Genomic DNA, 27,116 nt, shown 5'->3' on the forward strand with positions numbered 1-27,116 from the left:
ACCTACGATGGGCCGAGCAACGATATATTACTCGCACGCCTCGTGACACCTCACCTGCCGCACTCTCTCCGTCTACCTTCCTCTCTTCTCCTTACCGGCTTCTTCGCCAACTATCCCGTTCCTCCCTGCCTGTCTTTCGGTTCGTCTTTTCATACAGGGTGTCAACGAATACTCAACTATAGCGTAACAGCGTTACGCGATACAACGACGTACAAAGTATCTACCGCTTATGTATCGATCAATCGGTACGTTTCGAGTCCGGTTCGATTTAAGAAGAATAATTAAATCCCTTGGAAGTTATCTAACAACGACGTCAAAATGCAGTAAGCGAGAATAGAACATTTCTAACGAATATAAATATTAAATTCGATTATATTCTATTTACGAAACAATCGAGCAACGCGGAAGAAATTATTGATATCAGGACACCCTGTAGAACGTTCTGTACGTTCTGTTCGAGGTGGCTTCTTCCCGCGTCCATCCTATCTTTCCCTCTCCGGTTTCTTCGAGTCGGTGTTTCCTCGTGGGTGGATCGGAGCCCCGAGCATACTAGGTTCGCAACTGTGGAACAAAGTGCGCCCCTTCGGCCACGGACTTGACCGTGCACGGCCAGAGCTAGGTGCACCGGCCACAGATTCCATAAAACGTCGCGCCACTTATCTCGGCTTCGCACTCGCGAAAACTACATTCGTCGGATCGCGTTTCACGCTAATTAAAAATATAAAACAGTCCTCTCTCTGTAATCAGAAATAAAAGTAAAACCGAGTCCTTAAATTCCTATATCGTCGAATCTTCCAGATCTTACATACTTTTTTCCTGCATTTTTCACGTTCCCGATTTTCTAATCGAACTGCACAAGGCCGCGTTATGCAAACTCCTTCGATTGCGACACGCTCGAGAAAAGCGTTCGCGACTCGCCGCGCAATCGTCTTAATAAAACCTAATTAAATAAGCCATGCCGGATCGTTAGAAAAGCTTCGGCTTAAAAAAAGATAAATTGCTACTCGTGCGCAGTCATCGGATCTTAATCAAATTAATTGTTTCGCTTACCGTATACCCATCTCTATATTCGCGGGCATTTTTCGCTCGATTCTTTCGTGCTATTTTCTACACGATGTAATATATCTACAAAACCGAACGTCCGAACATTGTTATTTTAATTTGGACATTTACAAACGAAATATGTACGTTTGAGCGGGCAGCGAAAAAATTTGGCCGCGTGCTAAATAGAATAAACGTATCGATAACAATCACCGAACGCGTCGACAGCGCTTGAAACCGTCTGCCTCTCTCTTCGAAAGCGGAAGAAAGCGAGCGGACAGAATCGAATAAAGACGTCTCCAGGTACCCGCTGTTCGATCGGTTTCCACGAGCGTTGTCGACAACGGATCGCAACAAATCGTAACGAGCCACGATGCTGAAAATCTCGGTTAGATCGTCGAGCCATCGATCTTCTCGTCAGCTAGCGGCGTGTCGTAGGTCAGCTCGCGAGCCATCCGTTTTAACAAGGACATTGAAATCCGGTCGCGAACGAGCGACGCGTAATGATCGGTGACGGATGGCCGACGTTTTCACCGAGACGAGCAACGCAAGAAAAAGGAGTTGCCCCCGGTAGAGGTAGTTTACTATCGATCGACCGATCGATCTATCGATCGGCAGATCGATCGATATCGAGTCGAGAGGTAGCGAACCTTCTCGTCTACAGAACCGCGAACAAGCGGATCTTCAGGCTACGAACGACTCGTACGCGCAGCTATCATAATTTATAAGATGGCACGACGCGTGTTCGGAGGTGTCGTCGGGACGAACAGAAATTATTCGATCGTACGTTTCCATGGTCCATCCGTCGTTTCGACCGACACTCGTAACGCGGTGAATTTTCTCCGACTGGAAGCGTCGACTTTTCAAAAATTTACAATGCTAATGATTTTTATCGGCGAGAATGAGCCGAAATCGAGCATTATTTTCTCGCGTTCTTTCTCTTGGAAGAGGTCTGCTCGAAGCTCGAGGAAGGAACGAAAAGGCTGATCTCATTTTTTGGTCGGGTCGTGGTCGTTGGCGCAGCGTCCTCTCTCGAGGCTCGATTCGCGGCCGTTACCGATGTTAAATGGCTGCCACGTTGTACGAAGACGCAAACTAATGTCCACGTCCAGCTCGTATATAGCGGCACGACTGCTACCGCGATGCGAGTGCCGGATTCCGCGGGCCACCGTAAGCGTAATGAATCCACTTTGCACGGTGCCGCGCGTTTCTTTGAACTTTTTCGCCTGTCTCACCTTCTCTCGCCGCTCTCGCGGCTTTACCGACCAAGCGTGTGTCTCCGTTCCGCCGCGCCGCGCCGCGACCGCCTTGCCGCTTAATGAAATGTCACAGGTGTCCTACCGATTGCCGAGCTAAATGTCGCCGGCTTCCCATACCCCGCCTCGGCGAGCCTCGCGAGCGATTTCGACTTTGCTTTTCGCGGAATGCCGCGAAGATGATGCCGCAGATATCTCTCCCTTTTTCTTTATTTCGAACCGGTGATCCCTGGAATCTTATCTGGATACCGCGACCGAGTCTTAGGCTCGGATGCGTTCAACTTTCATCGGTGTGTTATGTGCGTGTCAAATTTTCAGCCGAGGAATTCGAATAAAACAGCTGCGTGATCGAACGGTTAGGTAGGTAATTGCTACGTACATATATCGATTACGCGAGTAAACTAAAAAGTTCTTTTTATTTACCTCCTTTTCTATTTTATCTACCTCCTTTCGGTCAAGTCCTATTCATTCTTTTGATCCTCTACGAATATTCTACTGTCTTCTCTACGCTCGTATATTACTATCTTAATTAGTCTCCCATGTAACCGTATCAGTCTTCTGCAGTCTGCTTCGCTCGTACCGCTACTCTCTTGTAATCTCCTATGTAGCCATACTACCCTTTTATAGTTATCTATACGTACAGTCGTAACACTCTCTTCCCTAGATCTTCTGCATAGTTACGTCGCTATCCTTTCTAGTGGCCTGTACGCGTAATCACGGCTATACCGTTATAGCCATCGCAGATACATATATCTAGAACAATTTATCAAATGTATGTACTTATTTATCGAGAATCGAAACCGCGATTTTCGTGTTTATATCATAAGTGGTCTGGTTCGTCGCTGTCTGCTCATCGATATTCTTCTAGAGATCGAGATTTCGTCCGTTTCCTCGCGGATCTACTCGACAACCTATCATACAGGATTAATTAACTAGGAAAGAGAATTCCGCATACGAATAAAAGGGTATTAACTATTCGAAACAGGACATAACTCGGATACGCGTAAAAATATTGTTCGCACAAAAGACGCGAGCGACAAGTGTCTATTCGTTGAACGTCGCTTCGATTCGATTCACAGAAATCGAAATCATCCGTCATGAATAATTTATAGTTCCACGTACAGAACTGGTGTGAAAAAGTGTCGAAAGATCAACGATAAAAGAAATATCAGAATTAATTGCGGAGTTTCCTTCCATTATCGCGATATTATTCACCGTTGCAACAATCAACGAGTGACTCACGACACACGTCGCAGAAAAACCAGCTAATTGCACATTTTTTTACACGACCATTACGAACACTTTGTGTATTATGCTTAACCTGTCACGAGTTTCGCTTTAATCTCGTTATCCCGTCGCACGATTTTTGCGTCGGTTTAATAAATGCGTAAAGCCGACAAAACATTTTCGTACCGCGCAACTACCGCTATTTTTAGATCTTTCAAACACATATTCGTTTCAAAAAAATGAACGCTCGTCATCGAGGACACGTACATTACGGTTTTATGATTAACCGCAGAGTACAGAACTCTAAAATTCTAACGATGTAAGTGTATAGGAATAGAATTTAATAGTTTACGATACGGTAGAAGAGGACGCTGTTCGAAACAGTGGTACAAAGCAATTCCGTAAATACGTATCCGAAACGGTGATAAAAATTGGTTGGATCGGTGAAATACGGTAGACGCGGTAATCGACGCGGCGTTAAATAGCCGCTAGAAAAGTGATCTCTACGAAACCGTTACTCGAACGGATAATATAAATCGGTTTTAATTCGAGCGAATAGTCACAGGTAGAAAGGTATGCGACGCTAGAAAGTTGAGAAAAAGTGGGCATCGCGTTTTTACGAAGGATCTCTCGCGTATTTTCCATGCGGCGTGGCATGGCGCGGCGCATTCTCCCAGGTAACATCATAAATTTCCATGGTTGCCTTGTAATTACCATTATTAAGTTCCCGCGTGGATCGCGGCGCGCTTTATCGGCGAACTTTTGCCAAGCGGTGCTCGGCTGTGTCGCTGAGCCGAGATGCTACCCGGATACCGATCTTCAGGTGCTGCTAATTGAAAGCAATACCGGGCGTGTCTTTCGGACGTTGAACGAGTGGTGGATCGCGAGACCATGCTCGAGCTCCAGCTACGATTTGCAAGAGGAAACGCTTTCCTAGCCGAGTTTCTTCTTAACGCCTCGGAATCTCGATGCGTTAAGTCATTCGATCGTTGTCTCGTTCAACGATCGTTCGATCATCCTGTACAAATCAATTCACGTACACGGCCCGATAACTGGCCAAAGCAAATTTCCGCATTTGGTAATTTACAAGTGTCGACGTATCGAAGGTTCACTTTTTTACCGTTTTTATAATCGACGCGATATCGAGGAAACATTTTTCGATCGTGTTAAACGGAAGAAAGCGAACGACCTCGGTCGTGCCGTAGCCGCGTAGAAATGTTGGTAACGCGAGTTCATCGAACCAGCGAGGCTCCCCAATCGAGCGACGATCGGTGTCGTTTGGATCGCGACGCCTCTGTCATTGATCGGAGCCAGGTTGGGGGCTGTTTGCCGAGGTGCCGGTAATTAAAGATATTATCGGTGGTGCGTGTCGGCCTGATACACGCGAAACGCTTCGCGACTCGTACGAGAAGCTACGTACCACGGAAACGTTGGTACCCGACCACGCTCGTGCGTTCGCGCGCTCCTAAACCGTCAGCGGTGCATCGTCGCGCCCCACACTGTCACCGTTTCGATGCCTCGATCTTGCGATTTCCTCTAGTCGAAAAGTACCGACGAGAAATAAACTCGAACGATTGCCACTGTGGCATTAGATAACAGCGTTAGAAATAACAGTTTGTTCGACACGAGCGTTCAAATCGTCAGAGAAGTTCTGTACGATGCGATGCCGTACGTGTACGCGCTACAGTACGTGCGCGTACACTCTACAGAAAGACAGGCTATGGTCGATTATATCGAAGCGAAAAGTACTTTCAAGATGGAAAGAGAGGAGTTGCGGGTCACCAAGTGCACGGCAATGCGGACCATCGACTTCCAACTACGTTCCGGTAGGTGCATCGCGAACGATACGAGAAAAAGGAAGATAAAACGGAAGGGAGGAGTAGCAACGTTCCACGAGTCGAAGGGAGAAAGAGAGACAGATCGAAGGCGCACAGCCGTAGCAACCGTAAAATAAACAAGCTGGTAATAAACCGGCAGCGATGTCCAGCGTTGTAAATTACCCCGGCACGGAGAGAGGCCTAACGCGGCACGGAGCCGCGTTTTATGGACCGCCCCGCGCAATTCCCGGATCCGCGATGATGGCTCAATACGCGCCGGACACACGGCGCGTTCTCTAGACTTACATGCTCTTTGCACCGCTTCTCGGAACCGCGACTCTTCTCTTGTCCGACACCGTTCGACAACCGTTACCTCTATTTCCTTCTCGAGTCGAGACGAAAGGGAAATATTCGGAACTCCTATCCGGACTAGTATCAATTTCAGATCTCTCGAGTCGACTATTTAAATGCAACAACCTCCGACCGATATCAACGATGCGAATCGTCGTAGAACAAGTTAATAAACCCTTTTCACTCGTTCCTACGAGAATTTCGACTATTATCTATGTATATTGAACAATTACGATAGACGACGCGTCGCGCGTACTACAGTTAACTATAGTTGTTTGGTCCTTCAGATTTCCGACAAAATCGTGCGATAGCTCTTGGAACAAGTTAACGATCGTGTCGACATCGAATCGTCCGCGGAGACAGACACGACGCAACTCTCGTCGAGGAACGTTGAATTGCATACTAGGTAAAGCGCAGCGAATGGAGGTATATACGTAAAGGCAGTCGCGGCCAGAGGCGATTAAAGAAAGCGACACGCCGCATATGTCACAGCGTTCACACGCCCCGGCATTGCACCGGCATTGCACCGGCATTGCACCGGCACCGGCACCGACACCGACATCGACATCGACACCGAAACCGACACCGGCAACCACCGCGCCTATAAAGCCGGATAGCAGCAGCCGATGGAAGCGGTCGACGCTCGACCGGCTAAGAAGTTTTCACGTGCTCGTGAACGGGCCAGGTTGGCTCGTGACTGCACACCGAGCGGAGATGCAGGTAGCTCTCTCGCGTACCTGACCTCGTGAATGCGATCGCGAACGCGCGTCCGTTCCGCTTGGACTGCGTCCGCACGTAGCACACTCGACTGCACGGTTCCTTATTGATTGGCTAGTTATCGAGACGTTGCCTATGTACAGCGAACGGGTAATTGATTGCGAGGAATCGCGGTCCTTCTCTCTCGGCTTACTCGTTCATCGTTCTTTGCGTTGCGCTCGTTCGACCCGTCTTCTCGACGCTCTACGATTTTCTTGCCTACCGAAACGATCCGACGAATCGGTTCGTACGAAATTTACCGATGCTCGATGCGAACCGGCTCGATAATCGACCGACGTAGTCTCGGATCGGAGTTTCTATCACGGTATCGATTATTATATTCGAACGAATTATGAAATTTCCCAGAACGGAACATCTCTGAATTGCTAGCACCGGTACGACGAAAATTTAACATCGAATAATTCGGTGGATGAAAAAAAACGGTATTCGATTTTTCGGCGACGCGTCGGGCCGGCTATTCGGAGAATTCTAGCCGTGGAATTGCTGGCAAAAGCTAGAAGCTCGCTAAAATCCGTTGTCGTTAATCGCGCGGTGAAATCTCCTCGAGTCGATCCTCGGCCAGCAGATTAATAACACGATAAATTCAACGCTTATCCAGGTGGGCGTGCGAGACCGTACGAACAGGTAGATAGAGGTACGTGCCGCGCCGCGCCAGTAACGCGTTTCACCGACACGCTCCTCCTTTTTTTCGCGGCTGCTCGATATCATCCCAATGCCGTTAATGCCCAATTAACTCGAAACCGTGTCTTCTTAGTTAACACCTAGACATTCGCGTTGGCTGATTCGGATGGAAAATAAGAATCGATCGTCATGGGTTTTAGTTTTAGGTGAATCGTGGTGCGTTTTTCGAGCGGTGAAAATTTTTGTCTGATCATGACGCGAAAATTTCGACGAGTTTAAAAATCCTGCGAAATTCTGAGAAATTTCGTTTCTCCTCTCTATCTTCTTATATTCCTCTTCTTTTCATTTTTTTTTTTTTGCTGCATAGAAGAAAGGAACGATCGGACGAGAATATGTAAAGAATCGAATGTCGCGAACGATCTAGATCCTGATGCACTTTACTTCCGGGATGCGCGTCAAAGTCGCGGCAACAATTTCGCTGGATAAGCTCGATCTATCGATGGACCAAAGAGTTTTCTTTGCGCTGTTACAGATAGAAGTTTTCTCGCTTCTAGACATAAAGGCGGGACAATGGTAAGGTCGTTGTTCCGGCCGCAAACGAGCAGCTCGATTCTTACCGTTAATAGCCGACACATTATGTCAACCGTTGGCTGGACAACCGTTTATTACGGGGGTCGTGAAACGATAAAAAACGCATTTTGCATAATGCAAGATAATGAAGCGGGACGGGTTTGGGACAGGTGTGCCGTTGCCCTACTGCAGCCACCGTACTCCTCTTCCTTCTGCACAGCCTCGACGTGTAAATTAATAATCTATTAGGACATCCTCTCTTCCGATTTCTCTTTTTCTTCTCTTCCACCTTTCGTCTCCTTCTTGTCCTGTTGCTCGTTGCTTGTCTTCGCCGTACCTTCTTCGCGCTCGACTCTTTTTCCTTCTTTTGCGCACTTTCCTGTTCGCCGTTTACCTTTTGCTTTTCCTCCGCGGCCTAATATATCTTTTGCTCTTCGCTTCTCTACTTTTTCTGCGCTGTACGAGTTTCTACGAAGAATATACTTGTACGGTTTCCAACTGGCTTTTGTTTCAACAAAATGACTGATTTGTAACACAGATTTTCGCAACGCATTCTCCGTTGGTTTTCGTTCGCCAAGCGAATAAGCTCGATTTCGGAATATTTTAAGCGAAAATACACAATTCCTGTGAGCAGTCGATGATTTTTTCAACGTTCCTATCTACGTCGAGGACGCTTTGGAAAATGTTGAAAGATTTGTTTCGCCGCGAAGAATCTGCGCTTTTTATATCGACACAATTAGCTTTCGAAAACAATTAGCTCTAGCTGGTAAATTCCAAGCAGTAGAGAATTGAAGCCGGAAACGTAAACATGGCGTTGCTCGATATATTCAATCGCGCACCCTCCAAGCCGATTTAATCTTGTGGCCAACATTAACCCTGCCGTGTGGCAGGATCGATCAGATTAAATCGACGCCGGAGAGATTTACGTAAATCATCGAGCTCGATCGAATCGATCTTACCGGGCGTAATTTATCGCGCGGCTGATCCGTCCCTTTGATTTGTTGTTCGAGGACAATCCCGTTTTAAACCGAGTCTCTTTACCGAACCACTTCGCCGACGAACAAATCGTCCAGAAGAAAAGTCATACTTTCGATCGAATCTTCTCTCAATTGTCTCTCCGATATCGCGTGTAACGAACATTTTTAAATATCTACGTACCGAAAAAATCGACGCTGAATTCGATTCAGAGCTGTTGAGACAAGTATACTTCGTTAGAAACGCTTCGACGAAATTTTAACGCGTTCTCGTTGAAACTACGATACAGGGTGTCCTAAAAAAACGATGTTAACATTTCGGATAACGAGAACGCATCGAACGATATTTAGCGGTAAGTGCGCAACTATAAACGGGACAGAAAACCGGATAATCGATTCGTGGCAATCGACTTTCAGCGTTTATCGACGAGTAGATCGTTGCAGGGCCGCGGTCGCCGATCTATCCGGTCGTCGAAACGATTTGCTCGAAGGGGACACGGACCGATTCGATCGATCGAGACTGAGCGTAATCGACGAGGAACGCAAACCTCTTAATGAGCGTCCACTGAAATGTCACCGACGCCGCGCCGGTGAAAGCTGAAATTGAAATTCTTCGGGCGACATTTCGCAATGCACCATAGCCACGACGAATCTCTATTTATCGAAAATTCCGTAATTGGCCAATTTTTTTCGTATAAACTTCGCTTTCGTTTCGTTTTATCGATCAAATCCTGTTTAGTTTCGAATAATTTTATTTATTAAGGTTACTCGTCTGTTCTTTGTCCGCTTGGAAAATAGCGATCTTCGCAAAACCTTGGACGATAAACGCTCGCTTCGTTCGCTTCGATACATTTTCTTGAAACTTTTAATTGAAATTCTACCGGCGTAAAAATATGCTCGGCAAGAATTTACGTAGAACAACGTGCGTCAATCGTCACTTTTGCAATTTCGAATTTGCGCAATCTTCTCTACGCTTTGAATCGATCCAGTTATCGATCCGCTAGGTCAGAGAATGATCGTTCGCGAACGTAAACGCGAACGACCGCCATCTTATACCGCAAAGATTAAGATGATTGTTTATTGTTTAATAAATTTACACAAAACGAATAAAGCATATAACACGATACGAATTTTTCTACGTATCACAAGAGGATCCTCGTAATCGGTTTATTTCGTAGTACGTACGCCAGTTCGTGGTAATCTTCTAAGCGGATCGTTATGTACTGGCGGCGACAATATCTCAGCGAGCGTTACGCTCGCGAGAAGACATCGAGTATTAGATACGAGCGTGAGTAGCTTGCTCGCATTGATTCAGACGCCTTAAACAAGCAGCTTTTCGCGCTAGATCACCGATAGATCAGCAATTTTTTGTAGCTCGATGTTTCTCCGTGAATCGAGGATCTTAGATAATTTTCAATGACTATTCGGACTATAAATTAGACAGAAGATAGGATTTTTTCTTCTTCGCTGCATATACGGTGAGCTTGAATCGGGATAAGTCGAAAGTAACGAGCTTATATAACAAGGACGTAAAACATCTCGGTAATTCCGTAAATTTCGATACGCGAAATTTGTTTGAAAAATATTTTTGTAATGAAATTGCGATCGGTCGACGTGACTCATCGACCGAGCATCATCGTTCGAATCTCGAATAACGCAAACTCGAAAATTTCATTATCTCTCGGTACTATTCACAATGAAACGAGAAAATGTTATATAGGTAGAAGCGGAACGGAATCGAACGTTATGGAACGGAATGAAACGGAACGTAGTGGAATGGAACGGAAAGGAACGGAAAGGAACGGGAAGGAACAGAACGATCGTACGTGAGTAGGCAAAGCAAGCAAGCAAGCAAGCGTTCACGATTTTACGCCCGCGAGATCACTGGCTCGATGGCAATTAGCCGATAGGCCGGCCACTCGACGAGAAGGCGGAGAGGATGATCAATGATAATGATTCCTTCGAACGTGATCGACACGCTCGGTGGATATCAGCCACGTGTGCCCGTCGACGTGGACGCGAACTCCGTTCTCCATCTCGATCCTGTCCCACCTGCTCGCCGACCGAACCGTTTTGACCTCCTCCCGATCGATAATACGAATTCTGAGAGGTCGAGATAGCCATTCGATCGTTTGCATGCCGATCGGCCGTATTTTTTCTTTCTCTTCTTCTTGTCTTCGGATTCCTAATTTCTGCTCGTCGAGTGTCTTTCGACGTTTAAACCTTTCGGACTTTCGAATTTCGGATTCTTAACATCGAATAACGATCCTTTTGTTCGCGAGTAAAAAACGATACGCACAGATTGAATTATAACTGTACGATGATCGATACTCGTTGCAGTTAAACGACTTTAAAACGAACATCTATGCGATACCTGCTTCCTGTTTTACAAGATTCGCCGTGCGAAAGATGATTCCCGGATTCGGAAGTAAAAAATTCCGTGTCGGTGTTCACGCGTGTCCAGAGGATCGATCGTCCAATCGTTATTGGTCATTAGGAAATTAACACGTTCAATGGCGTGCGAACTCGAGGGTTTTCAGAACCTCGAAACCGGGTCGAAAGGTTACGTTGCTGTACTTAATTATAGAGAACTGGCGATTATGATGAATGCATCGTAATCTTTCCTTCTTTCGTTTCGCCTCCGTTTCATCGCAACATTCAACTCGAACTTTGCGCTCGAATCGAGTATCGTAACGAAACGTTTAACAACCCCTTTTGGGATAGGCTGGGTAAGCAGTATTCGTATAAGAAGTTCTGTTAGGCTAAATTTTGATAAGAAGATAAAATTTCACGATAACGAGGTAGGATAATTAAAAACGATGGAAGTAGAGATCGAGGCGAAAATGTTCGGAGAAACGAGATAGAAAGAACGGTCGGCGAGTTTGCCGTAGCCTAGGAAATTTCAATCGCTCGAGAGCGTGCAACGTATCGCGAGGCTCGATCGAGTAATCGAGAGTTCCCGCTGTTTGAATACGCCATTGTGAACGCGACGCGGGCAAAAAACGTGGACACCGTGCCGTTACGTGAAGTCGTGGCTATTAACTTCTCGACGAAATTGAACGAGATCCGATCTCGCACTCCCACGCGGAATACGCGCGACCGCAAGCGCGACCGCGAGCGGAAATATCAGCGGCGGGGAATATAATCTGAGCAGGGCGAGCTGTCTCGGACGGTTATCAGAGAGGGACCGCGAAAAATGTCGCTCGTAAATTGCGCGCTTGCATTATCCCCGTTCACGATACGAACCAGCTATCATCTATCCAGCGCGTTCGTAAGAGCTTCGACCGATTCGATCTGAAAAAAATCACTACCGCGTTCGCGTTTCCGCGCGAACCAATTAATTCGATATAGAATTCATTTTCGGCTTCTACGAAAGTTTCCCATCTATCGGCAGCTTTACGTATAATCTATCCATAAATTCGATCCCTACACTTATTAACACGATTAATTCGAATTAATTCTACTTCGCCTAGATTCGTATCGTGATCGTTGAATTCGTGAAAATAATTGTTTTTCATTCTCGATTTGATCGTACCGAGAGTAGAACTCGATAATAAACGAATAAAGGTTCAATAGGAGAAAAAACGGAAAGGAAAGAAAATGCAATCGAGAAGCTTTCTCCGGTTCGAAGGAAGTGTTACGAGACATCCGGCGCGACCCTAGCGTTCTCACGGTGGGAGGGTCGAGCGGTGCAATCGTGCACGCGCTCCAGTCCACCTGCGTGGTCGCGGAATCGGTGCTCGGTACGCGGACGTAAAATCATCTTACGCAACTTGCACGAGAGAACCTTTCCAGTTTCCAGGCCGAGGCGACGTAGCCGCGTTACGTGCAGACCGTGGACTGGAGAGAATCGGCATCCGCGTCGCTGCACCGTGGTTGCTCGCGACAAGTGCGAGCACCGCTCACCGAGGCGCGGCGAGGCGAGGCGGGGCGAGGCGAAGCGAGCGTGAGTCACTCCGCTCTGCTCGCAGAGATAACCTGGCAAAGAACGCGGTCCGATATGGAGGCGACGGAGACTAGAGAGCCGCGTCGCGATCCAGACGAGAATCGGGAGAGAGTTAGCCCCGTCGAGTAGCGAACATTCTTACAGGCGAAATCGGAAGAGATCGTTGTCGAAGCTTTCGAGGAATCATGTTTCCCTGGACTACTCTTGCTATTTTTTATACGCTCAGATTCGAGAACATGGTAAATTAAAAGGTGCGTTCTTTTCGCGTGAAAGCGAAAAGAAGGAAGGAAATAAGGAGAAGAGTCGAAAGAGCGAACAAGTAAAAAGACCGATCGCCGAGTGGAACGAAAGTAAAGCGATACGAAGAGGGGGAGCAGTTGACGAGAAGACGGACAGAAGAAGAGAGTGGATAGCTGATGCATTGGCGCAGGTAAAGTTGCTGGTGCAGCAGCAAAGTGCACTCGGTGCATTGCCGCGCAGAAGATAGCGGGGGCAGCGAGACGAGAATACGACACGGGAAAGGAAAGATCAGTAGAGAAAAGAAGAGAAGAGAAGGCCGAGCGAGCAGTGAGGCAGGCGTGCCCGATGGTTACGGCAATCATTGCACATGCTCCTAAGCTTTTGACCATGATTTCGCGATCAACTTCGTCTTCGAATAATTAACTTCTCGAACAAATTTTTTTTTAACCCAATAACGAAACGCAGCTGTACGTTCTATAAATCTTTTGTCGAAGATCTTAACGAATGGATAGCGTAAACGACCGCACGTTTTTCGACTAAAACTTCGGGATTCTATCGAATTCGACGAAGCGAAAAAAGTTTGGAAATTGTTGGAAATTTGCGAAATATCGGAAGAATAGGAACGCGATCGAGTAACGAGTTTCGATCGTGTGCGTGCGCGTTGAACGCCGTGGGCCAAGTATCCACCTGCCCGAGCCAAACGCCCACGCTTACAACCGGTTGGGCTCGCGCGGCGCAGCCGATCCGAACGTTGCGCATTCTGATGAGAGTGGCCCGCGGCTCTAACTCCGTTACAACGAGAGCTGCTCGTGGCATTCCACGAAACACGTAGAACGCGTCATCGCGAGAGAACCGACGATCTACGCTCTTACGCGAGTTCGTCGACGCGATTTGCCGTCGCTTTCAAAATTTCGACGTTCGAAGTTTCCCACTCGAATTTTCTGCGAATTATTTTTCGAATAATCGACGATAACCAATTTTACGTTTTCATCCGGATGTTCGGAAACACGTTTGCCAAGCTGAAACTGAAAGGTGTCATCGAAAGGGACAAAACTGAGCGTATCGTGCTACCGTATCGCGTATACGAGATTAATAGGGAATAAAAGCGGCACTCGAGTTTTGTAGTCACGGAATCGCGTTGGACCACCCTCGAGATTTCCGCACGCAAGCCGAACGAAAGCACGGACCTCGGACTCTGCCGCGTAAATCCGAGCCAGGTAAACCGAGATACAATTAGGATTTGCCCGGGGAAAAAACTGGCGAAAGGATCGTTCCGGGAGTCGTCCGTGCTCCTCGCTTCTCTATCTGATCCGAGAGCCGAAAGAAAGGGACGTTTTACGACTCCCCTTTAAATCGAATCAACCGTTTGCAAAAATTCTGAATCACCCGTCTATCTACTCCTAATTGGAAGCGTTCTCCGAACGAATTGATTCTTTCGTTCTTTCGTTCTTTCGTTCTTTCGTACTTTCGTTCTTTCGATTCGATCGAACGATTCGATTTCGCTCCGATACTCTCTTCGCAAAAATACTTGTAACTTCCAAATCATATGTCCGAATTTCGGGAGGAAAATAAATCCGCGTTCGAAAGGAATAAATTGGTACGAGCATGAATCGGACAGGCAAGGTTTCGCTAGGTGTAGTTACAGTGATTCGAGAATCGTTACGATATATTGCGTGTGACTCACATTCTACGCGAATACAACGATGAATTCGCGGAATTGCCGACAACGGGACGAACTGGCTGTCCCTTCGGGGAGATCCGGATCGGAATGTAGACGTGACGCGGTACCGGATACACTGAAATCCTGATCTCTCGAGGCACGTGTGTCGCAAATATGCGCCCGCAAATTCAATTAATCGATCACCGAGAATGACACTTCTTCGATCCTATTGCCCTCAAACGCTACGTATTTTTCGTCTATTATTCCTGCACACGAACACGTTTAGACTTTTCGCTCGTAAACTATTCGCAATTTGCAGATTTTTATTACCTATCGATAATTCTATGCTCTATGCACGGCACATGGTATACTATCTTTCGAACGTATTTTGATCGTCACTCGCGTACCGCGTCAACACCTTATCCATTAGGTTACACCTTATACTTTGCAACCATCGTTAACTAATACGGATCATTAACCATCGAAGGCTTATATTAATCGGTTTTCAGCTAATAACCGATATCGTCGAAGAATACGTTAACAGACTCGAAGGCAATGTCGTCTTTCGTAGATCGAGTCGAATTTACGTTTGGGGAAGGGACCAGTTGTTCGGGCTCGACTAGATAAAGGTAGTTGGTCGATGATCCGGCTAAATCAGGGGTGATTCGCAGTAAATTACACGGTCGGTTGCTCGCCGGTGTCTCCGAAATCGTGACCGGAGCCGCGGAGACGAAGGCGCGATAAGAACCAGGCCCGAGACTAATGGCGAGGCGAGAGATCCTCGCTGCGTGTTGTATCGGGTTATTAATCGTTGCCACTTTCAGCTCGGCTGCTTCGAGTTTCGAGCAACCATCCGTACGAACAAAAGGAACAACGTAAAGAGACGAGGCGAACCTAACGCCACACTCGACGCCTAGTTCTCCTACGGTTAACGCTCTTCTCTCTCTTATTTTCGATTTAATTAACATCGACTAATTCTTTCGATTTCCTATCTCGTCGATTACGCGCTTACGTCGATTTACTGTATCTACTGCACCTCTACTACCAACTAACCTCTACGCTTTTCATCTAGGTCATATATTTTCAAACATCGAATGTATTCGAAAAGATCGAAACATCGAAAGACGAAACCCTGAATTTCCGAAATAACATCGTAGCACGCGGAGTAAAAGCGAATTAGTCTCGCTAGAAATTCGCTGAATTACACCTAAACCGTTTCGAGCGTACAGGTCGAAATCGCGAAATAGACGCGTACAAAGGGTGGAAGAAGACGGTTTAACCAGTTACGCGTGCCATCGACGTTGCATGACAGCGAACGATTACATCTGATCGAACTCGTACACGCGTTACGCATGTTCCAGCGTAATTGGCGTGCCGCAACAATATCGTCCTTATTATGACAATTACAAGCGTCGGTCGATTTCGCTGCACGGTCTCGACGTAATTGGATTCGTCGGCCGTAAACGATCGTTTCATTACCTAATTTTATCTTTTCTTCTTAACGTTCCTTCGAAGCCGCTTTTAAATCGAATCTCGGAACGAAACGTTATCTCGTTAGCGATACGTATTACCTTCGCTAGAAATCTTTACTCTATATACAGTATTTTCCAAATAATTCTTCGCAAAGAATCTTGTCACGATATCAAGAATATCGCGAAGCGTTATTCGTAATTGAATTTATTATATAAATACACATGTATGTAGGTCTTATACGACATCGACCTGTAAAGGAGAATTTTCGACGGCGTGCACGGTAAACTAGGTTCGGCAAGTCGCCGATGTGGAGCTGCTAATCGAAACGAACGTTTCCATTTGATCGTAAAAACAAAACGAGAGCAACGTACGACATCGATGAGACGTATCTAAGTAATTCATTGAATAAGCATACGATATCGTAGATAAAATGCTCTTTTTGCAACAATCAGATTCTCAGACGATGATCCCCTCGATCCGAGCAGCGCTCGAAACGATTCGAGACTACTCATTGCTTGCTAAACAGCTGGGAAATGCAACGAAGAAGAAAAAAAAGAACGAGCAATGTTCGCGTCGGTAGACTCTGGACGTTCCAGGCAATGAACTCGCATTCCCCTGTAAACGAGTCATCGAGAAAGCGAAGCTGGAAGCTTTGCTTCGATCGCTGCTTGAAACGCGACGGTTAATTTTACGAGCCGGTAACGGGCCCACATTCCGTTCGACGGAATATGCTAATTTCGTACGTGTCTCCATGTTTCTTATCGTTCATTATTTCAACTTTACAACTTTACAGTATAACGCGATCAAATTGCGATCCTTGCGAGAATTTATACCGGGTATTCGCACCGCTTATTGTCGCGACTTCCTTTGCCAGACAGATACGCTACTTTAGGAATCGATCAACGAATCGTTTCGTTACTCGCCTGCTTCCGTTTTTTCGCGACAGCCATTCCAAGCGAGTATTCCACTATTAAATTTCGTTTAGTTGCGTTATCCTAACAGCTTCGTTCCGTTCCAAGTCGATTGACGGGCGTACGCGACATCGTCGGCGTGCCATGCCGTCCGAATAAACCGAGTAGATACGTATACGGCAATCTGGCAAGTTATACGCCAGCAAGAAAGAAACGTTAAAGCGTAGGGTAGCCCGGTAGTCTGGGTCTCGTCGATTTACGAGCAACGCCACTTTTATCGAATCCGACGTTAATAAGTTTCACCGGAGTTAAAACGTTCCGAGGATTCCGCCAAGAGATTATGACCGAATCTCGTTGATCCGTGATCGATGAACGATTAAATCTACCCCTTTTCATCCCCACCCATCGAAGCTGCCTCTTTCTCCGCGTTCGCGAAGCTCGAATAAAAATTATTTTACTCGATACTCGAATCGTTTGGTTTACTCGAAACTTGGAAAATTTCGAAAAAATTAACCTAAGAGGTGTTGAAAGAGCGCGCGAAGATTAGAAAACATCGAAATATTTTAGCGTGGGAAATTTCCAGTTGTAAGGTGTTATCGAGCCGTCTTTTTACTATCGTCTACCACCACCGTGACGCTTATCGAAGCTGATCTTAGCTAATGATGCATCAAATCGTTTTACGAGTTTAAAATTTATCTTACAGGTTCTCCGTTGCAAATTACCATATGAACTTTCCAAACTTGGAAATTTAATCGAGCAAATCGTAGAGAGGAAAATAGAAATAGAGGATGGTTCGAAGAAGTTCTTAACTCACATATCATCGTTTGGTTGTCCACTTTCCTACGGCGTTTTCACACGGTCCGTTGCTCTGGCTGACCGTGATCGAGATGTAATCGATAAGAATCCGCTGATCGAGTTCGCGTATTCCTCGGTAAACCGATCGACTACGCCTCTCTCATTAACCCCGTTCGTTCGACCCGGAATACTGTTCTCCGAAAAGAAATGGAGGAAATAATTTTTCAAAGTCTTAACTCGATTCTTTTCGCACTCTCTCGCGTCCCTCTCGATCGTACTACCGGATCGGAATCGCGTCGCACGACTAAGCGTAAAATTGATACTTTGGATAATCCCACAGCGAAGCGTTTCGAGAAACGAGAAACGAGAAACGAGAAACAAGAATTTTTCAACGAATAATAACGTTAAAATGGTAATGTTCATCGTGGAAAGAAATTTGCAGAGAAAGGTTATAATAATATATTCCCAGAATATTATAGATAGCGTCACGATCCACTTCTAGGAGCCACCGTATCTAGCCGACGCGGCAGTCGCTTAGATATCGAGAAATCGGTAGAAGAAGAGAAAGAGACAGCCGCGCCGTACCGAAGGAAAAACCGGACGAAGCAGAGCGAGAGACGCAGAGACCACGGACCGTTCGATGGAACACGCAAGAAAATCACGTTGGTTACAGGTGTTCGAACGTGTTCCGCCGCGTAATCCGCTCGTACGATCTTATCTCGGAGAAATTAACCTTCCGCGAGACCTGAAAGCAAAGTCACTGCTCGTGACATCCCCGCATACTTTGGGTGCATTCATCGTGACGCGAGAGGACATCGAATAACCGTGCCTTTTCAGACGGCTCGACCGCTTATCGAGGAGGCCACTCCTCCTCGATAATTGCTGACTTTGTAACGGACCCACACACTATCTACTTACACTCCCTTCCATTATCGCCGTTAACGTCTCCTCCTCCTTATCGCCGCTGGAAATATCGCCGCTGGAAAGCTTCGGATCAAGCGATTTCTACGACGCTAATTTCGAACTTCTCGAAATCTCACTGGCCGTTCTTCCCCCTGTTTACGAACGGACAGCGATTTTTTTCAAAACGAATCTCATCGTTGATAAGTGTACCATAGTAGCGGTCGGTGCAGGATCGAGTTGGCTGGTCAAGTAGACGATTAATTTGTCATGCTCTCGCATGTAACATGCGTGTTCCTCTGCCGGGTTGGCACGGCCGAGTGATATTATACGCGCGCGCCAACGATTCCTCATATTACGCGCTCGAACCGTCCTCCATTAATATCCGAACGGTTCTCGAAGCGGCGAAACGGAGGGGTGCCATGGACCCCACGTAGGGAAACGCTGTGATTAAATGGCCATTTTTTTTCGCGATGATAAAAGATGCCTGGCTCGATTACATTAAAACCAATAGGAGCAGGCTTTCTCAGCGGTGTGCTACTCTTCGATCGAACAGCAACAGGACCGACCGTTTGCTCTTTCTCGGTTCCGATCTTCTTCTTTCCCTTTTTCTTTTCTTTCCTCTATCTCTCGCTAACCTCTCGATATTTCCTCGATTCGCACGATGACGGCTGATGAACGACCCGTACACGCCGCGAATACCTCGTTAGTCGATTAACCGGTCGCTCGTTTTCCGAACACCCGTTTCTCCCTGAAAGCTCCTGCGAATCTACCAAATACGTCTACGTACAGTGACCACGCTACGGACGAGCAGAGAACATTCTCGGACCAGCGGAAATTCCAAATTTATAAGTTCTCTTAACAGCGATAAAATAGAATAATACAAAAATAAAACGGAGGAGCGATCCGAAAGCGTCTAGCGTAAGCAAAATTGACGCGACAAAAACGTCTGCTCGATCAAGAATCGAGGCGGCACCGTGCACCCGAACAGGTGGCAATTTGCATTCGAATGGAAAAAACGAGAGAGGGTAGCCGCGGATCGAGCGAGTACGAGCTTACAGTCCGCGGTATGCGAATGCGAAATGCCAAGCGCGGCTGCACGCACGGCCCGGAATGTCAGTGGACGGGATTCCTCGTCGACGATTTCCTTTCGACGTAATATCCCTGCGGAAGATGTACGTATGCTCGCGGTGGAGTACTTCTCTCCCCATAAATCGTGCTAACTAACGAAACGCTCGTTTCTTCGATCGTCGCTTATCGTCGATTTCGATTACGATATAATAGAAGAAACTGCGACTCGTTCTTTAGTCGAACGGGCAATGCCGATCGCCTTTTCGAAGCCGTTGCTAGCGATTATCGCACGATGACGACATTGCAGCACCGAATTTACCGAGAAAGGTTATCTCCTTCGGCAATCGTAAAATTTCGATAATACACTCCGTAAGTCGAACAATTAAATTCGAATAATTTCGCGTATCTCAGCAAATTACGAAGCGCTAAGAAACTTTTCGATTTCTTTTGAAAAAGCCTGTATACGGAATCGTTATCATGCTCTGTTCTCTATTTACCGTTGTCACAGCCGAGTACACCAAGCGATACTTAAAGCTGCATAGGTGGACCGGTGCCATTCCGAGATAATCCTCTCGCTGGTGGTCCAGCTGAACACGGAAACGGTTCTCCGCGCTCGAAGCACCGGCTTGATCGTACCATTCGCTAGAAGGACGTCGTAGATCCAGTCGTAACGCGTGGAAATAGCTTCAACCCTATGCCTTTAAGTTTTTTCTCTATTAATCTACAATTGTGTCCGTGTCGTAAATTTTGCTCGTAAACGCTACAAATTCCTAATTACTGATATTTTCAATACTATCTGCGACGGATTAAGAATCTTCCAACAAGCCGAGATCACGGAATCGGTCTCGACAATTTCTTAGCTATCGTTAAGATGGCTAAATCAGATCCGTTTTTCCCTAAGGAAACTTATCGATTCGATAGAGCTATTTACGCCGTGGAAACGTTGGTAAAACGGTTAGGTGTACAGCCTAGGCGCCGAGGTTGGTGCAACAACGCTAAAAAGTAACCTCTTTTCCTCGATTCTAATTCAGGTTAAGTTAGTTAGCTAATTTGTTGATCGCGAATGAACCGTGGCAAGAACAAGCGGTTCGGCAAATGAATCTCGACCACGCACTTAACCGAGGACAGAACGAGCTGAAACGAGCACGCTCCACCCCCGCGCTCTTCCAAGATTTATATTCCATTAGACCGTTCCCTTTTCTACGTTTCTCCTCGTTGCTTCCCCTATATCGACCAGTAACACTTTATTTATCCACTCTCCTCGTTCACCGTCTCGCTATACCTCATTACCAGTTAATTACTCGAGTAAGTCTCCCTGGCTGACAGCGGTGGGATGCTGTGCGCGACTAAGTTGTCGTAACCGCTAGATACAGCGAATAATCAATTTCTATTATTTGCTATAACAGAGATCGCTACGCTAGTACTTACGGATAGACCGAACACTTTCAATTACGACAATCGAAAGTAGCGTGTCGTAAGAACGAAACGGATTTCGAAATACCTGCGCGTTGTTCAGAGTTTCGAGTTACTCTAATTAACGCGTCGAGCGCTGCAACGTCGACTCTTCGAGTACCGTGACCGGTTAAACGCGGCCATTTTTTTCAAAGCGAGTCCAATAGAAATTTTCGAAGAAACGCGCGGAAAATTCAAGACTCCTTCGACTGTTTTTTATTCGAGTATTCGCAAAACTATTTCCAGCCGCGTATACGTTGGGTGCAGTGGAAAAGGTAATTCTCGGTTTCCTCTATCATTAAACTAGCTAGATCCGTTCGAATCGTTGCCATCCTATTCCGCCGTTTCTAACAACACTTATTGCTCCATCGAAACGATTCTTGGAAGTGTAAGGGAATTATGGTTGCAGAAGGATCGAAGCAACAATGATACGATATATTTTTGTTGCGATTTTCAATTTTCCAATTTCCTTTCGTCGCGTCGGTTCGATCATAGTTGAGATAATAATCAGATTCTACGATAATAATGATAGAACGTGATAAGAAAGAGATCAGCATAACGATCGAAAAAATTTAATTATCAGCTTACCTGTGCACCTTGCTTAATTCCCATTAACGAGGTTCTACTCATTATCTTACTATCTTCGTACCCTGCTTCATTTTCTAACCGTTTTTCTAATTATTTCGAAATCTCTTCAAAATTATCTCGTTCCTCTCGCATCGCGAAGAGAACCGAAGAAAATAATTCGTCGGTAAAAATGAGGAAATTTCAAAATCCGCGGGTTATCGAACTATCAAATTTCTCTATTAAGCAATATTTCTTAATAAATTTTCGAATTTGCTTCGATATTTGATGTTGTAGAACCACGAGAATCCCGAACAAGATCATATCGACGTTGACGTTGAAAGTTAACCGCGACCGCTTTCAAATATAACGTTCGCGTAATGAACGGCAACGTTCGATTACGCGTTAATAACAGGGCGGCAGAAACGCTGCGGACAATGCGCGAAATGTTTTATAAGAAACAGACTGACGGTTATGGCCGACGCCACCGACAGATACCATAAATGTTCTCGCAGCAACGAGAATTCGTTTCGTTCCATCTGCCACGCGTTTCCGCGTGCAGCCGCGAGGATTTCCTTTAATCGATCGGCTATCGAGCTCGACTGTCTGACAATCTTATCAAAGGACCATCGGCGTCGACCGTTTGTCCGTGTCGCTTCCACGATCCACGTTATCTGCTGGTCACCCACGCTTCGATCGCTCCGGTCGCTTCGCTCGGCCATTTGGTCAGCCTGGAAAGGCAACGTCGTGAAATATTTGCCGGTTCCGCGTCGCTGGCTCAAATAATTAAACGATTCTGAGCGACGCGACGCAACGTCTAACGGCTGAGACAGTAGGCGTCGACCACTCAACGAGGATCAAATAATGCTCGAGGATAAATAGCTTGCGAGTCGCGTTCGCCTCACCCTCTGCACCTTTTCACCGGACGTTTTTATCCATTTGTTGGCAAGGAACGTTGTTTCGAATAGGATATCGATTCTAACGGATCGTTTAAAGATGCATGTCGAGCTAATGGTACGGAGTAACGCGATAGCGAAATATCCATCTATGCATACAGTCGGTCCGGTCACTCGCTCGCCTTAAAATATTACCTACGCAACACACTGTCTAGTCGGTTCGGTCGGTCGTTCTTAAATGTACGTCAAGTCTTTGTCTCTTTCGTTCGTTCGCTCGTTTACCGGTCGAACGCTTTATATTTGAAACTTTTCGACGAAAACTCCGACAAGATAAATATATTTCCTAATCGAAACTTAGCATCGATATCGAATAATCTTCAACGACATTGGCCAAAGTACCGCGACACTTGATCCGTAGCTGACAAATAATTTTCTTGCTGGGTTACGTCTCGACTCCCTCGAGCAGAGTTATCACCTGAAACGACACGTTACAACGAGTACGCGTGACCGCGTCGACTCGTGCGTAAACGAGACTAGCAAGAATATCGCGATGCGTGGGTGATTCGCATTTAGTCGGGAAGCATGGCGATCGTAATATTAGCACGTAGGCATCTCCGCGAGGACTTATCGAGCCCCCATACGTGTGAGCAGCTCGTAAACTCGCGGATATTCTTGTCGCGGTACGACACGGAGAATATTCTTTTAATTAGAAACCGACCAATAGAGAAACGAGGCGATGGTTCACGCGCGACCTTTCGAACGCCTTGTCGCGTTTCGCCGCGTCCTAAACAAAAAGAGAACTGACGCGACGCGGCGATGGGAACCTGTCTACTCCAACTAGGAGATTCTAGCTTTTAGATACTCGGTGAAAATATTACCTTACGTATCGGATTAAGTTTAAGCGAATGATCGTAAGCTGATCGTTAAACGAACAAGACTTCTCCGATGATCCATACTCTTCTCCAACAATTGTACGAATAATCGTCGACGATTATTCTGATCGATTCTTTTCAACATTAGCACAAACACTGATTTCAACTTTGAAAATAATATAATTTCTATATTTCTTACCAGCAATCAGAACAGGGTAGAACTCTAATTTTGTAGCTTTTTAATTTCGTCCTATCGAATACAGACAGGAAATTAATTCTCGTTACCAACGAAATAAGAATAGCAAAGTACTCGAATTATAGCTCGAACAACGAAAGAAACATCGAGACGTCGATTCGTCTCGGGCAAGTAATTAAGTGTTAAATCATTGCTTAATTGAATTCGCAGGCTCCGATGCGTAGGCTGATCTCGCTTCCGTATCAATTAGGACGTCCCAGTCTGTACGTGATCGCGTATCTAACGATCGAATGATTCGACGTTTTATTTTTATTTCGATTCTCATCGTATCATCGCATTATATATGTACGCGTATAAAAAATATCTGCAGAGTTTCGCTGTCGTTTTCGTTTTCGCGTCGTATCCCTAATATATCTCTTATACAATACAATACGCGTAAGCGAGTAGCGTGCCGTTGTTTTGTTTGAAGAGTTTTCGAAACAGAAGAGAAAATAACAACTCGCGTGTCCGAGCGTTATTATTACATTTCGGTATTTACATTTTGAAGCATAGTTTTCGTTCGCAAATGACCAGCATAATTGCGAGAGGACTTAATGAAACTCACCGGAGGCTCGCGAAAGATTTGCGAACGACGCTCTGTAATAAATAATTACCGAAGCAAGACGCCCACCATGTGGAAAGGTGGGCTGGCGTGGACGAGCCACGAGGGAGAGGCGAGGAGGGCTGAAAATAATCACAGTGCGCCGCGCGTAATGATTCACGGTAAATTCTTTGACCTAGCTTATTACTTTAATTAGAAACGTCGGAGTAAGAGGGAAAGAGAGACGCGTGACAAGCACGGAATAAAATTTTAATCACGTTTATTATTAACGTTAATAAATTGGATCGTGTTATGTCGGCGGACGTAATCCGTTGGTCTTCTGTTTCCGGCCTCGAGTAACTCCAACAACGGTATCTTGTTTTTCATCGTTTTTCTAATTTCGTTTCTTTCTCGCATTAACCCTTCGTACAATTCACTGTTTCGAGGCAGCACGGAAAATTTCTTTTCTCGATTCGGATCTTTCTCACATTTTTCATCGTACGTCATTACCAATTACTTAACGAATTAAACGACATATTCAAATTACTCGTTTAATTTACTCGCGATACGTCCCAATAAAACAAGTTCGCGACGAGTCGTTCGCGTAGCCTAAGTAAACGCGGTGAAGTCGCGAGGTTATTTCCGCGTTTCCGTTCGATACGCGAAGCAGCTTAACAACAAAATGATTGATCGAACCGTTTCGATCGAAATTCACGGTAAATCTCGAGGTTATTTCCCCGAGAAAGAAGCGTGAATCGACGCGTTGCCTCTCCTTATTACCGTGCCGTCCCATGAATATTCATCGGTTTTCCGCTCGTCGCTCGTCGCCCGTCGTCCGTCGCCCGTCGCTCGACTCGTCGCCCGCTACGCGAGCGTGCGTTGCTCCCAATTTGTCACACACCGTGGCATTATCCCATTTCCTTAATAAAGTAATATTAGTCGAGAATCACTCGTGCGCGCACGCACACACCTTCGGTTACTCTTCTTCCTTTTTTTCTTCTTCTTTTCTTTGCTTTGTTACCGTGCTGCAATTATGCAGGTTGGTAATTGTACGGCGCCTTGGCCGTCATGTAACCGTATCATCGTATAACGATACTCGACTTTATTACCTACCGAGAACCTCTCTTGTCTTGTCTCGTCGTTTAACGGAAAATGCTTGAAACGGAATCAATTTGAAACGATGGCCCCTAATATATTCCATCGGAAACGGCGAAATAGGCGCTACGATCAAATATGTTCGGGTGTATTTAGAACTAAAGAATGATCGTGTTATAGAACCTGTCGGAAAGAAGATAGAAAAAAATGACGAGACGGGTGACTGGATGGGAACGCGGGTAACTAATTGAGAAGACTCGGCTTTGAATTATTCGATTTAACGAAGCGAATAACGAAGGAAAATGATTTATTCGCTGGTTTTGATCGTGTTACAGGAAGACGGAGACGGTCTCGACGAATCGACGACAGGCAGAAAAAGACGGGATCGTCGACGATGCTAAGGTGAGTCCTTGATCGTCGATCTCGATCGACTTTATCTTGTATCGCGTCGCTCCGCTACTCTACTCTCGCTTATTCCGACTAAACCCCTCGCATGATTATACGTTTCGCGTTCTCTTCTTGTCTTCTTTAACGTGCTCAACGGACTTTCAAATATTTCGATAACAAGAAACTGTCGGCAATAATGTAACGAGTTGCCAGGTTAATTACACCTTTTTATACCTTGCTACTACCCTTTCGCATTTTTCCCTTCCCCTTTCTCCTTAGATCTTCGCTTCGTGTTCCATTCTATTACCGTTTAATCTCCTTCAGGGACTAGTTTATTCGACTTATTAAACAACTTATCCTCGAGCGCTAATTACTGCTTCGAATAAAAATAGCAATAGCCACCGCGTTTACTTTCGATCTTTAGTTATCTTTAGCTACTTCGTTATCTAATTATGGCTATATTTTGACAATTTCTTTAACGGTCAATCTGATTCGTTAATTTGATCGTTTTCGACATAATCTTCGGCACTCGCGTAAACCGATTCTTCCTCGAATCGATTAACGAACTTAACTCGTTAATCATTGTTCAATTATCGCGATCATCAAGCGCGATCGAGTATTTTTCAAACGCGTTCGATTTCATGCTCGAACAAGCAGGCAAAGTGTTGCGCAAAGTCTTCCTGGATGTCTTTGATATTTACGGAGTGAAACGGGGAATCTCGTCGGCCCGGTAATTACAGTTTTTTCTCCGGACGTGAAAGATCGGTTGGCCGATGCCGATAGTCAGCGAGAAATCGCGTCGCGTCGTATCACGAACCGCTGCGGTGCGTTACGCTGCGGTGCCGTGTGTCGAATCGAAAAGAAAAAGGTCGCAACAACATCGAGTGCGTGTCGCGCGATTCCGAGGACACCGATTTCACAGCAGATACATTAATGCGGCCTCGAGTCCTGTACTTTATAAGCCGTCGAATAAATTTTCACGGGGACACGCCTCTCCAGCTCGTCGATAATTTACTGAACTTGCTCTAACGGCGCTGGAACACGTGGGAAAATTGTCGCGATTCAAAATTCTTGCACGGTTATTTTCTTCGAGTGTCGCGTACTAAACGTACAGAACAGGATTCGATCATATCGAAATATCGAAGAAACGTAACTTATACGTATACGTATATCGAAGCTGTTTCTTACTTGGAAACTTGGATGGTCTGATATCGTGGAACAGGATTGTTCGCGAAATGAAAAAATTCGAAAAATTGGAAGAAAAAAAATAAAGAATGACAGAATTTTCGAAAACAGGTTCGACGAAAAGGGTGGATACAATAACGTTCGAGTCGCGATCGATCGTTCCGATTACGTAATCGGTCTTTCGAAGCCAGTGCGCTGCAAGTCTCCTGGCAAAAGATGCTCCTTTGCCCCGAAGGGCATTTAATCTTATCGTAGCGGG

General features: G+C 45.9%; 1 protein-coding gene across 3 annotated transcripts in view; it reads left to right on the forward strand.

The window, feature by feature from the left end:
• Nucleotides 1–27,116, forward strand: part of LOC105662510 (uncharacterized) — a 119,678-nt gene that overhangs the window by 59,638 nt on the left and 32,924 nt on the right. For all 3 annotated transcript variants that reach the window (XM_076531575.1, XM_076531576.1, XM_076531577.1), the window contains one exon: nucleotides 25,621–25,687. In XM_076531575.1, coding sequence (XP_076387690.1) covers nucleotides 25,621–25,687 — 67 coding nt within the window. The remainder of the gene's footprint in view (nucleotides 1–25,620; nucleotides 25,688–27,116) is intronic.

Source organism: Megachile rotundata, chromosome 5, assembly GCF_050947335.1.
Source record: "Megachile rotundata isolate GNS110a chromosome 5, iyMegRotu1, whole genome shotgun sequence".
NCBI lineage: Eukaryota > Metazoa > Arthropoda > Insecta > Hymenoptera > Megachilidae > Megachile > Megachile rotundata.